This window comes from Rattus rattus, chromosome 2 (genome assembly GCF_011064425.1).
Source record: "Rattus rattus isolate New Zealand chromosome 2, Rrattus_CSIRO_v1, whole genome shotgun sequence".
Lineage (NCBI taxonomy): Eukaryota > Metazoa > Chordata > Mammalia > Rodentia > Muridae > Rattus > Rattus rattus.
The window spans coordinates 90,677,301-90,691,628 of NC_046155.1; the positions used below are offsets into that span (position 1 = coordinate 90,677,301).

At 48.9% G+C, this 14,328-nt stretch overlaps 1 protein-coding gene across 4 annotated transcripts in view; it reads right to left on the reverse strand.

Annotated features, from left to right (window-relative positions):
- The window catches only part of Ampd3 (adenosine monophosphate deaminase 3), a 45,201-nt gene extending 41,578 nt beyond the window's left edge, over positions 1–3,623 (reverse strand). For 2 of the 4 annotated variants that reach the window (XR_004386856.1, XM_032892907.1), the window contains exon 1: positions 3,350–3,623. Coding sequence is in view for 2 of the 4 variants with exons in the window: in XM_032892907.1 (XP_032748798.1) it covers positions 3,350–3,485 (136 nt within the window). In the remaining 2 variants the exon portion in view is untranslated. The other 2 variants (XM_032892908.1, XM_032892910.1) reach the window with 2 other exon arrangements.
- Between the last annotated feature and the right edge of the window lie 10,705 nt (positions 3,624–14,328).

Here is a 14,328-nt window from a genome sequence, read left to right on the forward strand (position 1 = left end):
GTTTTACAAGTGTGCGTGTACACTCGGTTGAACATGTGGAGGACAGAGGTTGATACCAGTTCCCTCAGCTGCTCTCCACCTTATCCTTCTAAGGCAACGTCTCTTTACTGAGCTGGTCACTCACTGTTCAGCTAGCCTGACCAGGAGGCCCCTGGATCAGTCTGTCTTGTCCACCTAGTGCTGGGGTTACAGGTGAACACTGACACACCCACTTTCTGCGTGGCTTCTAGGACTCTGAACTCTGGTCTTCAAGCTTGAGCAGCAAGCACTTACCAGCTTCCTCACATCCTTCCCGACCCCTCCTGAGTGGATCTCAGGATGACCTATGAAAGACCCAAGGCCTGCATCTCCTACTCCAGAGACCAGGGTGCGTTCATTTTTATCACTTAATTGTCCCTGAGTGGCATCAAAAGCTGGAATCAAATTATGTCTCATCATGAAACACACCACTCTGTTGTCTAGAGGGGCCCATTTCCTTCTCATTTCTCAGATGTGTGGGACAAGAGTTGGGCACCTGGTAAATATCACTTCCACACACATCACCTACCTCATCTGCGATTATATCTCAGTGCTAAGTACTCAGTGTACACACACACACACACACACACACACACACACACAGAGAGAGAGAGAGAGAGAGAGACAGAGAGAGACAGAGAGAGACAGAGAGAGACAGAGAGAGAGACAGAGAGAGAATAGATGCTTCCATAAGACAACAGACGAGTGAATGCTCTAAGCAGAGGTCATCTCCCTGTGGTGATCTCAAGAGTCAGCTGTGTGTATGGTTAAGATCGAGGACTCTAGCCAGACAACCTGGCTTTGAATCCTGTTCCACCGCCTATTTATATGGCCTTGGGCAGATGATGAAACTTTCTGTGGCCTGTAAACGAGGAGGAATGAAAATCACACTGCCATGAGATCCGTGATTACTCAGGCAGCACATGAGAGTTGTTCAGACTCCTCCCTAGCTCAGCATAGTCCTTCGTAGGTGTTATCTGTCAGCATCCCTGTCTTCTTCATCATCCTGACATCAGATACAGAGAGTCAGCCCAGTGGGGAAAAGGAACGTCAGGTTTCATACAGACACTGACTCCTTTTATTTGACATTTTCCAAACACCATGGTGGAGCTGGTACTCTCCCAAGTTCCTACCTGGGACAGGGAGACAGAAGCCATATTTACATGTGAGGCTGGCTCAGGAGGGGGCGAAGTCATCTCTTCTCTCAATGCTACTTTTCAGTGACTGTGCGCATCCTGGATTCTACCCGTCAGCCCGTGCCCTCATCAGCTCCTCACACAGTGCATTAAAAGACTGGGCCATTGTGTCTTCTAGAACTGAAGTCAGCACATGGAGGAAATGGGAGGTAATATACTTGGGCAGCAGAACCAGGCCACTGAACTGCTTTGGGAGAGAAAAGTATATCCCAACCTTATTCTAAGCCTACATTTCACTTGCCCAAGATACTGCCAAGATCTGGGATTGACTCAGAGGCCAGCTGAAGAGGGACTCAGCAAAAGTTAGAACAGGAGAAGCAAACCTCTTAGCTCAAAGAACATGATGCTGGTGCGAGTCAATCCACCTGTCTCCGGGATTTCGGGTCTGAGGCTGGGCTAAGGATAGATAGGCCTGAAAAATCAACCTCACACCAACCCACCTTAGAGGGCAGGGTACTGCCAGCCTCTTCAGAGCAAGCCAAGTCTTTCCAAGTTGAAACCGGGACAGGTCGATTCACCCAACCTGCAGTCAACACTATCCGGGAGGTGGTGGCGATGATGGAGTCTGAGCAGGCAGAGGCTCTGTCAGCCTAGCTCAGAGGCTCCACCTCCGCGACCAGCATTGACTCTTTGTATCCAGGAGAAGCACCTCTTCTCAGAGGGTTCTGGCTCAGCCCGCAACTGCTCAGGACCATGCCGGGCCTACTGCTGTCAGCTTTACTCAGTAACTTTCCCCGATTTCTCACAAAGAAGCTTCCAGCCTCATATAGTTTGGGGACACTCCAGTTAGACAACATCTACTACGGGGCCTCTCAATCTTACATCACAGGCCTCTGCCAGACTAGACCAGCCATTAGCAGATCTGCTCTCAAAGCAGCTGCAGGAAGTTCAAGGGCGGAACCAACCTACTAGAGCACAAGGCTGTACTCCTCCCAGTGACAGCAGAGGTAAGAAAGGGGGCCTCAAACGGACTCGTTATCCCGTCCATACCTCTGCCTCCACATAGAAGTTCACCCCAGCCCAACACATCCTACGAGGCTCCGGCACCTAGAAACTTGTCCAGGAGCTCAAAAGCCAGCATGCCCAGGTTCCTTTAATTTCCCTGAATCTTGAGAATCTCCTCTAAACCAGGAACCAGAGATGCTGCAGGCTGACCAGAGGCCTCTGGAGCCCAGGCCACCGCTGGGTAGGTAAAGGCATCACGGGACCGGGAACAGGCTCTGGGGGTGCGAGCTGCGGAGGTTCGGGTCTCTGAGCACAGAGGGGACTGGACGCAGGGCGCCGGCCCAAGGTCAGCGGTGCAGCATGGTGCGCACTCACCAGGTTCGGAGGGCAGGGCCATGGGTGGGGGGGGCGGCTGCCCGGCTGGAGCGCAGGTGCGGCGCCGGGCAGGGCGCACTGGGCAGCGGCAGCAGCGCACAGGCGCCTGCGCGGCCCGGTACCCGGAGCTGGACCGGACCAGGCCGCGCTCGCAGCCCGTGCCCGCCCCGCAGGAGCCCGCGGATGGTGGGGACCGAGCTGAGCGCTGTGCGGCAGGGCCGGGTGGCGGGGCAGAGAGCCTGCGCAGCGGATCACGCACTACCTGGAAGACCCGCAGTTACCCGAGGCGCTGGGCCGAGCTGCCAGCAGGAAACCTAAGCACCCGGGCGCGGTGGCCTCCCTGGCCTCGGCCGGAAGCGAGCCCGGCTCCAACCCGGCTCCGCGGGGCCGCGACACAGTCTGGGGTCAGATGCCAGCAGGGGTACCCGCTCTGAGCCTCCTTACCAGCAACCCAGCTGCAAAGCCGCCGCGCCCCAAGGTGTTTGCTCACCTCCTCCTCCCCTCCCACCAGTACTTGCCCCAAAACGAGATTCTAGAGGCTTGATCCCCTCCAGGACACTTACTCTTGGTAGCTAAACCGACCAGCAAGCGTTGGTGTTCTCGAGGTGTTGAACTGGTCCCTTGAATCACCTTCCCGCCCCTCCCAACACACACGGGCGCGCGCATGTACACACACACACACACACACACACACACACTCTCTCTTCCTTGTTCACCAGTCTTCTGCGGTCTGGTTTCTATGCCAGCCCCTCAAAGTCCGGAATGACCTCTGAGTTGCCAAGGCCAGCGAGAGCTTTCTGTGCACCCTTGCTCACCTCTTCCCAGCACTGCAGCTGACCACGCCTTCCTTCCTGGAACACAGCTCCCAAAGTTAGCACCGGGTGCCTGCCATGGCGGGTTTCCACAGACTTGGGTGACCGGTTTCTTAGCTTCTATGGCCTGGTTTTCCATTATGCTGCTCCTGCTCCTAGGAGTCTCAGGATGCCAGTTCCCTGGGTCATTTCTGGAGCTAACTCAGAGAAGCCAGGCCATCCAGGTGGTTTTAATAGCCTCCTGCCTGCTGGTAGCTTTTAAACTCTAAGGCCCAGAATACTCGAGAGCAGCAGGTGCATCTCAACCAGAGTCCTAGGCCCAACTCCTAATTGCCTGCCTGTGTTTCTACCAGTCTTGACCAGTGACCTCACCCATGCGCCCGCACTTTAAGCCACGTCCGTGGAGCCACCTTTGACTTGTGTGTCTTTCACGGAGTTATTGCTACTATGCGTCATCACTCACTTCACAGCTGTTCCATTTAAGCGCCAACTTTTATTCTTCTACTTCGTAGCCTGGTGCTTGCAATCTACATATTTATAAATGATACACACATGACTGCTAATCTATATTACACAGCACACTTAAAATGCTGAAAATGTGATAAAGATGAACCAATAATTTAAAAAATAAAATAAGACAGGATCTTACTATGCAGTCCTGGCTGACCTGGAATTTGCGATATAGACCTTCCTTCTGCCTCCAGAGTGCTGGATTAAAGACATATGCCATCAACCCAGGAAATTGTTTTCTTTTTGGTGAACAGTATGCTGCATCTTTTTTCTTTTTGCTTTAAAGTTGCCCATGATCTGCTTGGTGAAAGAAATGTGATTACACTCGTTCACTAGGCCAGGCTTGGTGGTGCATGCCTTTAATCCCAGAATTCAGGAGGCAGAGGTACGCAGCTAACTTTGAGTTCAAGGCCAGCCTGGTCTACAAAGCAAGTTCAGGACAGCCAAGGGCTCTGTTACAGAGAAACCCTGTCTCAGAAAAACAAATACAAACAAAACAAAACAAAAAGCTAGCTAGTTTGCAGAACCTTAGTTTTTTGGGGTTTTTTTAAGATTTATTTATTTTATGTGCATGTATATTTTGCTCCTGTGTATGTCTGTGCATGCCTGTGTGTCTGGTGCATGAGGAGGTCAAAAGAGGGCATCGAAACCCCTGCAGCTGGAATTATGGGTGTTCTAAGCCACTGTGCAGGTGCTGGGAATAGAACTTGGATCTTCTGTAGGAACAAGTGCTCTTGACTGCAGAGCCATCTCTCCAGGACCCTGGCTGTTATTTGTTTCCTAAGAAGATAGATATACAAAGATAAACAGAACTCTGTCTTTGCACTTATTAAATTATAATTCTGCTCAAATAGCATCTCCCAATTTTGTAAATGTGAAGAGACACAGGAAAATGATTTTGTCCATGAAATCAATGTTCTGAGTATCAACTATTCTTGCAACTATTTTTAATATATAGGATATTTTAAAAATTGAGATAGTGAATCTATAAGATTATTTAAAAAAAAAAAGTATGCTTTCCTTAGAGGTCCCTGATCTGCACTGCTGCCCGAAGCCATGTTGACATTTGAGAGCTGTGCAGAGCTGGCCCTGCCCCTCCTCAGCTGCAGAGACTGGAAGAGCTGGCCCCACCCCTCGCCTAGGCAAAAAGGAGAACTGGCCCTGGTGGGCTGACCAGCTCAGCTTCCATCCCAACATCTACCCATCTGTGAACTGCTGGAGCATGTGAAGGGACCAGTCCTGCAGATTCCAAGCTGCAGGATCTCCATGACACAACAGAATATCCAAGAGGAGTCCAGGAGAGGATCCAGCATTGATAGTGTAGCAGAAATCAGAGACCTTGCACCAGACCAATGTTTTATTGCAATGAAGATTTGCAAGTAAAGATGGGTGGGCAAAAGGGTATAGTGTGGTACCCACTGTGACACATCACAGCTTCCACCGTGAGATGTTTTCTTTTTGTTTGGTTGGTTTGGTTTGTATTCTTTGAGGGGAGTGCAAGGGCAGAGGGCAGATATGGTGGGATAGGGAAATGAGTGGGGTCAGGGTGCATGGTGTGAAATCCACAAAGAATTGATAAAAAACTTTGTGCTTTTTAAAGTATGCTTTTGGAGCACACTTTCAGCCAGCTCCAGCTTCAGTGAGGACTGTGGCTCAAAAACGAAGGTGGGAACAATTGAGCAAGACACCAGACAACCTCTGGCTTTGACACATACGTGCAGATTGTGACAAAGAGGGGAAGTTGACACATTTCATTTTGCCTTTGTACTCACATAACAGGACCCGTCCAAATGCTACTTTCTAAAGTAACCCCTGTCATACGGTTCATTTATTATAACCTCTCCTTTAAAAAATACCCCCTTTACTTGAAAGATGATGATGATGGTGGTGGTGGTGGTGTGTGTGTGTGTGTGTGTGTGTGTGTGTGTGTGTGTGTGTATGTGTCCCTTCTGCATAACACACCTGTAACAGTCATTGTCAGCAGAGGTCAGCAAATTTAGGATAGTTTCCCCTTTGTGTTAACAAGACACATCTCTAAATTCCATAGCTACCAAGTTCTTAGCCCTGAGATGGTCAGTGAGCTTCTGAGCAATAGCCAAGACTTCCCGTGTTCCCTCAGCTATAAAGTGCTGTGAAGCTCCCACCATGTTTTAAGGGTGTTTCTTAATCATGTTACTGACATGCTGTGTCATCGTTCATGTTCCCCCCCCCCTTCCACTTTATTGTGGCAGAGAAGGGTGAGTGATGGATCCCAAGAACCCAAGACAGGGTTGTACTGGTGGCCCTCACCATGGGCTAAGTTGTCCGTTGTTGTGAACATATCCTTATTATAGTGGAAAGGACTTCGCAAATGTTAGCGTCAGGAAGCTTGGCATCTTCTGGGCAATCAGGATCTCTCGACAATTGTGCACTGCCCTGGAGCTGCCCTAGAAGGGCCCTTCCGACAGAAAGGCATGGAAGGAACAGGAGCTCAGGATTCCTTGACTCTCACATCTGAACTATTCCCCATGATAGATTCGTGGAATGGAGGTGTCACTCCCTTTAGTTTTATGCCCATGGATGCCCCTACCAGGCTCCAATGGATATCCTCAACCCAATGGGCATGCAGATGCCCTTGTAAACTAAATGCAGCACAGAACAAAATCAAGTCATGAATCTGGAAAATAGGGAGTAGGATCAGCGAGGGTGATAAGGGTGGGGTCAACAGGGAAAAAAAAGGTAGTGTGCTCATTAGTTTTTGTCAACCTGACAGAAACCTAGAAAGAGGAACTTATTATTCCTCCATAAGATTGGCCTGTAAGAGCCTGCCCCACATGTGTCCCATACATATACAGCCACCAAACTAGATAAGATGGATGAAGCAAAGAAGTGCAGGCTGACAGGAACCGGGTGTAGATCTCTCCTGAAAGACACAGCCAGAATACAGCAAAGACATAGGCGGATGCCAGCAGTAAACCACTGAACTGAGAATGGGACCCCTGTTGAAGGAATCAGAGAAAGGACTGAAAGAGCTTGAAGGGGCTCGAGACCCCATATGAACAACAATGCCAACCAACCAGAGCTTCCAGGGACTAAGCCACTACCCAAAGACTCTACATGAACTAACCCTGGGCTCCAACCTCATAGGCAGCAATGAATAGCCTAGTAAGAGCACCAGTGGAAGGGAAGCCCTTGGTCCTGCTAAGACTGAACCCCCAGTGAACGTGATTGTGGGGGAGGGGCAGTAATGGGGGGAGGATGGGAGGAAACAATCATGTAGAAGGAGGGGAGGGGGGGTTAGGGGATGTTGGCCTGGAAACCGGAAAGGTAATAACAATTAGAATGTAAATAAATACCCAATTTAATAAAGATGGAGAAAAAAAAAGATTGGCCTGTGAACAAGTCTAAGGCTCATTTTCTTCTTGATTAATGATTGATGGGTGAGCCTTACCCACTATGGGTGGTGCCACCCCTGGGCTGGTCATCCTGGGTGCTCTAAGAAACCAGGCTGAGCAACTCATAAGAAGTAATCTGATAAGCAGCATTCCCGGTAGCCTGTACACTCAGCTCCTGCCCTGACCTGACTACACCTGATGATGAACTACACACTGTTAACCCTTTCCTACCCAAGCTGCTTTTGGACCTGGCATTTTATCATTGCAACAGAAACCCTAACTAAAACACATGGCGAAAAACAACATGAAATATGTTAGCAACTTACACCTGAGCCTACACCCAGCCTGCACAACACATCATCATGTATTCCAAATTTCTTTATTTGAGTTTTCCACTGTGTTTTCCATGTGTGTTTTTTTTTTTTTTTTTTTTTTTTTCCGAGCTGAGGACCAACAGTACCTTGTGCTTGCTAGGCAAGCGCTCTACCACTGAGCTAAATCCCCAACCCCTCCATGTGTGTTTCAATATAATGCCCTTTATATGCAACTGTCTTCTCTCTGGGCCAATGCAGTCACTTTAGCCATGGCAAACAGAGTGGCTGTTTTCTCGAACAAAGTCACCTGACATCTTGCCCTTTATTCTTAAGTAAGAGCCTCAAAGAAGGTTCCCATGGCCAAGGACAGGGCACCATGGTAGAACGTGTGTCTAGTTTACACAAGGCCTGAATCCCGGGGGCTGGGGAGGTAGAGGGAGAAGGAAGAACACGCCAGGCATCTCCTAGGAACTTCTTAGCTCTGTCATTTTTCTGAGTCTGCTGTTTGCATTATTATCTGTCTCGAGGCCTTTGCAGGGACGTTTTCAAACCACTCACCCTTTTATGAGAACAGCTTCAGCAGAATCCACTGCCTGGGAAAGTCATTTGGAAGACCTCCTCCTATACTGAATAGCATCTGGACAGGGCTCCCAAGCTCTCTTCCCTTCCTGCCTATGTACGGTGGGCACCAGACTGTGGGTCTACTTAGTAAATATTGGCATGAGAAATTTACAGATGATAAATATGTACATAGTTCCCATTTTCCCTCTATTTTGGTGGATTGTTCTGCAGACCCCATTTTAAAGACCACTGACTTACTCTTCCCCTTTCATTGTCTCAGTGTGAACACTACCTAGACAGTCTCTGCCAATATAACCACCTCCCCCAGACACCTGTCCCCCTACCTGCCCCAGCAGCAGCCCAAGGGAAGACATCCTGCCTCACTGACTCCTCTCCTCCAATGAACTGCTCACCCATTGGCCCCTTTTGACATCTTAAAGGGCACATGAAGCCAGAGACATGAACCTCCAACAGAAGGAGCTTCTGATACAGCTTGCTGAAGCCGTTTTAGATGCTAAGAGCTACTCACTTAACCACACCCCTCTGGACAGTCGCCATGCCAAAAACCGTACAGATTCAGGATGGGTGTGGCACTTTCCACATACCTAGCTTCTCTGTTTCCTCTCACAGACTCCTGTGAGAGGCAAACCGCACACCCAGAGCCCAAAGGAGGCTGCAGGGAAAGGGCTCTGCTCTTTAAATGTACCTGGCCGGTTTCTGTCAGTTCTCAGCCAGGACAGCCTGGGGCTGGTACTAATTGGAATGAATGGCTTGAAATCATGGCATATGGTCTGACAATGGGGAAGAGACAGGACCACAGAAATACACAGTGTTTGAAGGGAAAAGCGCCTGGGGCAGTGGTGTTGGCTCCTGCCATAGAAGGACATCACAGCTCACCCAGATGCTGTGGTGTGGCAAGGCGCAAGCTTTTCTCCACGCCCACACACTTCAGCTGTAGACTGATTCCTTCTGAGGACTTCAACTGCATGGAGAAAAGCTGACCTGAGCAAGCTGGCATCTGACTGACAGAGGGCAGAACAATCCCCTCACTCTATAAAGAGCCAGTTCCTGCTTTGTGAGATGGGGTCTATCAAGAGGACAGAAAATCTAAGCACTTTAGACATTAGTGTGGAGAGCCCGACCTGGTGGCAAACCACCAATTCTTGGGATTTTGACAGGGAATGGAGAGGGGTTCACTGGTATCACATGAGACCAGGACTGGGAGAAGAAGAGGACTCTGTTTGGTCTCTTGGGGACGAAGATATTTGAGCTTAGGTCCCTCATTTCTCTCCAGATTGTACTGACTGACGGAGGTTAGTGGCTGGGGATTTGAACTCACAGCCTGTGCTTCTCCTTGATCTGAGAGCATAGTTGGTGATGATGCTCTTTGGGAAATGTGCCTAACAATCATGGCTTCTTCCATTAGATGGCATCTTATTGAATTGGGGGCCCTTTCCCCTTCCAAGAATGGCCTGTTATCACTGAGTCCTTCGAAGACTCAATCCAGAATCAAACTAGGTGACACAAAGAATTGGATTCTGGCAAGTTGGTCGGCTTTTCATAGACAGGAAACACAACCTCAAACATCCCTGCTTATTTAGCCCTTTCTCGAAACTGCCCTGAATCATCAGTCCTCAGTCTTCATCATCTCTCTTGTGGTTGAAAAGCTGGGATTCTAATTCTAATGTGGTTCCTTATAATGTTTGGAAACAGGGAGAGGGAGATGTATGGAATTCAAACAAGGCTAAGACCTTTGCTTAGAGATGTGCTAGCCATGTTGATCAGGCTAGACACCACAGCACACCACACATAGACATATTTCTATTAGGCCATACCCATCCCCCGCATTCCTCCTAACACTCCCAACCCTGGGCCATCCTCTTTCCTATGCTACTTGGCTGGGAACTGTGTATCCAGCCATTCAGCAAACAACTAGACAAAGGTTGAGTGGAAACAGAGGTGTGTCAGTGTCCTGTCATTCGGCATTTGCATCTCATTTGTGTGCCAGGCTCCAGAAGGCTCTCAGTCCCCCTTGTACTGTCAACACCCAAGACATCCACAACACTGAGCTCTCTACCAGGGACATCTGGACAAGCATATGACTCAAGCTCCTGAACCTTCGGGAATGAGGGTATAGCCTGAGGAAATAGAACACCTGTGGGAAGAACAGTCAGCTGAAGAATTTGATGTGGCCAGACAGTGGCACATGCTTTCTACCCAGCACTCAAGAGGCAGAGGCAAGCGTGTCTCTGAGTTCAAAGCCAGCCTATTCTATAGAGTGAGTTCCAGGACAGCCAGGCCTATTACACAGAGAAATTCTGTCTCAAAAACAAACAAATGAATGAACAAACAAACAGAATTTGATGTGGTTGGGAATAGGGCAGAAAGATTTTAAGAGCCAGAACCAGGGTCCTCTGTACATGACAGGATCCTTGTGACTTACACACTCAGTGCAGCTGTGGTCACCTGCATATGACCCAGCCCGCCAACACTTCAGCATGAGGGAGGGAGGGGCTCACTAGCTCTGACCCCTTCCTTAGCTGCTATTGAAAGCTAAAGGCTGCAGGGGGAGAGCCAGTCTTCTTTAAGACTGTGGACCCTAGATGATTGGCTGTGCACAAGTAGACGGCTCCAAACCCAGCACAAACTGGACCCAATAGTTATTTTAATAGGGGAGGGGCATGAGTGGGAGAGTTGGAGACAGATCTAGAAGGAGTTGGGTGGAAGAGTGGGGGTGAACAGGACCAAAATACATTGTATGTGTGTATGAAATTCCCAAATGACTAATAAAGTATTCTACAGGTTAAAAAAGGAATTTGAAGTGAAAAGGGCTAAAGATGTTGGTAGAGTGCTTGTTAGCATGCACAAGGCCCTGAGTTTGACCCAGTGTTGATTAACCCAGGTGTAGGGTCACATTCTTCCCGCTTGAAAGGTACTGCCGAGTTACATGTGTAAAATGGTTAAAAATGGCAAATTTACCTTAGACATGCTTTTATATAATAAAAAATTATGAAAGAAAATTAGCTTCACATCCTTTTATGACTCATGTGTCATTCTGTCTGCAAAAAAAAAAAAAAAAAACACAAATACAAAGAACATAAAAGCCAAAAGCTTGAAAAGAAATTCCAATGTTACTTCAGAATTCCACTACTTCTTTGAATTGTTAAGCATGAACGGGGCAGGACAGATGGCTGCTTCCCATAACCCTTCAGGGCAGGGATGCAAGGCTGGCATCACAACAGGAAGAGTCACAGTCTGAACAGGCCAGGCCAGGGAAGAGGAAGGCAGAGTCAGGGAAAGAGCACACATCAAGAATGAAGACCAAGTGTCTCTGTGACACAGGTTTGGAGCCTCAGACCCCAGAGGGCACTGGAAAAACCCTAACAGCTCACGGTAAACAACAGGGTCCATAACTCCCGCTTCTCTAACAGATGGGTCCTTTGGACAGAGAAGTAAATCCATGAGGATTCATTGGCATCTGTCACCTGTCAACTGCTCCCAAAAGAGGAGCCCAACCTCAACCATTTGCAAATTTCCTGTCCCCCTTAAACTGCAGATAATTCTTGCTCAACCCTGCTCAAGTCCCCCTCACCTCTGACAAAATAAAAAGCCTGCCTGCCTGCCTGCCTGCCTGCCTGCCTGCCTGCCTGCCTGCTGCCTTCCTGCCTGCCTGCCTGCCTGCCTGCCTGCCTTCCTGCCTGCCTTCCTTCCTTCCTTCCTTCCTTCCTTCCTTCCTTCCTTCCTTCCTTCCTTCCTTCCTTTCTTTTTCTTGAGACAAGGTCTTTATTGGTAGCCCTGGCTGTCCTGGAACTCTTTACGTAGACCAAGCTGGCCTTGAACTCAGAGATCCACCTGCTTCTGCCTCCAGAGTATTAAAGGACTGCGCCACCATGCCCAGCTCACGTCATTTCTAAATAAATGCAGTGTGTCAACAATTTAGTATTTCACAACAAGCTTTGGCAGCTAGCTTCAGTTGTTAGTAACAGACCTGCAGTAATGGCCTAAACAAGAGAAGAAAAGCTTCTTTTATTAGTTAAGAGTTGAAACTGCCTACCACTCCACAAACCCCAGGCTCCTTCTAGCCCATTGCTCTGCTCAACCGCATAGCAAACAGAAGTTTTTCTTTTGGAAATGTCAACAGGGGAAACTTTAGCCATTGCAGCTGTGTTCCATGGAGCAAGAAGAAAGGAGGGGTAGAGATTTGGAGGCAGATAGCATGGACCATGTGTGTGTGTGTGTGTTTGTGTGTGTGTGTGTGTGTGTGTGTGTGTGTGTGTGTGTGTGTGTGTGTGTGTGTGTGAATAGAAGCTGGTGCCAATGCCTGATCCCTTCCTCACTGTCTCTCCACCGTTGTTGTTGTTGTTTTGTTTTGTTTTGTTTTTTTGAGACTCCCAGAGCTCACCAATTTGACTGGACTGGCTTGACAGAAACTCCAAGGATTCTCCTGTCTCCAAATCCCCAGTTAACAGGAACATGGTGAGTTCTGTGTTTGGCTTTTCACATATGCCCTGGCAGATCAAACTCACACCCATATGCTTGAATGGACAGTGCTTTACTGATGGAGCAGTGTCCCCAGCTCCAGACCAAATGTCACTACTCGCTACTCTGTGAACCAGTGGCATTTGTGTTTCTTTTCTCATGTATAAGTCCACCAAGGCATTTTCCTTCCCAAATATGACTGCCATTGAGTTCCAAGGCTTGTTTGGTTGCACCAGGCCTAGAGTCTCACACTGAAGAAGGCAGAGACAGAGATCAACCCAGTGTAGTTTAGCTGTCTTCGGACCTCCCAGCTCCTCCCAGCAGACCTGAGTGCCATCATGTCTGCAGAGTTGCAGAAGCCACCATAAGATCCAAAGTCAAGTGAAATCATTTGGCAGCTTCAAGGACATCAAAGGGAGCTGAGCGTCTCTCTCATGGTGCGAAGGCAAGATCTGAATTGATCAAAGCCCTCTCTACACTTCCTCATGAAGCTCTGAGGTATGGAGGGACCATAGTGGCATCACCATTCCCTTCCACTATGGCTATGGCAGAAGGATTCGAGTCCCACAGTCCTTGCTATCAGACACTATGCTTCGTCCCCTCTTACTGAGGAGGCCCGTCTAAACCAACACTTGGAAAGTTCCTCAAACACATGATCATCTGGGAGACATTTACAGAGCACTCAGCTCGTGTCTGCCACTAGAACCTAAAGGAGCAAGGGAGAGTGTGTAGACCTCGCCTTCATCATGGTTTTCAGCTAATGATTGAGACACGTCATTCATAAACAGTCACTCCAAACCATGACAGGGAGAGAGCCATGAACAAACATACAAGAGCATAGCCTCAGGCAGGAGAAGTTCACACGCAAGGGCCCTGAGACAAGGCATGCACCCATCACGCAGTCTCATTTCCTTTCTCTCAGGTGTTTGTGATGATTGGACATTCTGTTGTGTCCCCAATGTCGGAGCTGGGTTTTGATGTGTGTGGATTTCTTGCTTTGTTAAGAGGAAGTACTACCGAGCCTGGGTAAGCAAGCCCTCATTTAGTGCTCCAAGGCAGCGCTGTTCCGAAATCAATGTTTCCATACCCTGTCACCCCTCCAGCATTCATTAGATCTCTCACAAACCTGTTTTTAAATTCCTCTTGCCCACTCTCTCCAGGGCCCCTGGTATTTTCTGCGTGTTTCCAGCTCCTTCTGACCAAAGCATTCCTTCCATGTGCGCAGTCACTGAAGTCAGTGTGGGAAGCCCTCAGGCCCAGGGCTGTTCTATACACACCTCAGTGCTTCCATTGTGGTTATAGAGATGTCCACTTATAAAGATGCTCCCGGGTCAGATACACCCCTGCCACAATTGCCCGTGTTCTCCCCGAACCTGACCTCTGTTAGCCCTTCTCCAGAGAGTAAATGCCATAGATCTAGCTGGGGTGACTGGCCCAGGGCTGTGACCTTTCTGTAGCAGCCTGCCTGTTAATACTACCACTGTATCTGTGACGGTTCATTCTGTCAACTTGACTGGGTCAATAAATCGGGTCTCTGAGGATGTTTCCAGGAATATTAACTGAAAGGGCAGGAGCGTAGCCAGCCCCATTCCCAGGGTTGGAGCCCATGAATAAGAAGAGAACAGAACATTAGCTGAGTACAAGCAACCCCCGTTTTTACTTCCAGGCTCCCAAAGCTGTGAGTGAGCAGCCTCCCACCACGGTGGACAGGAGCTGCCATGCCTTCCCGTCCATGACCCATGAG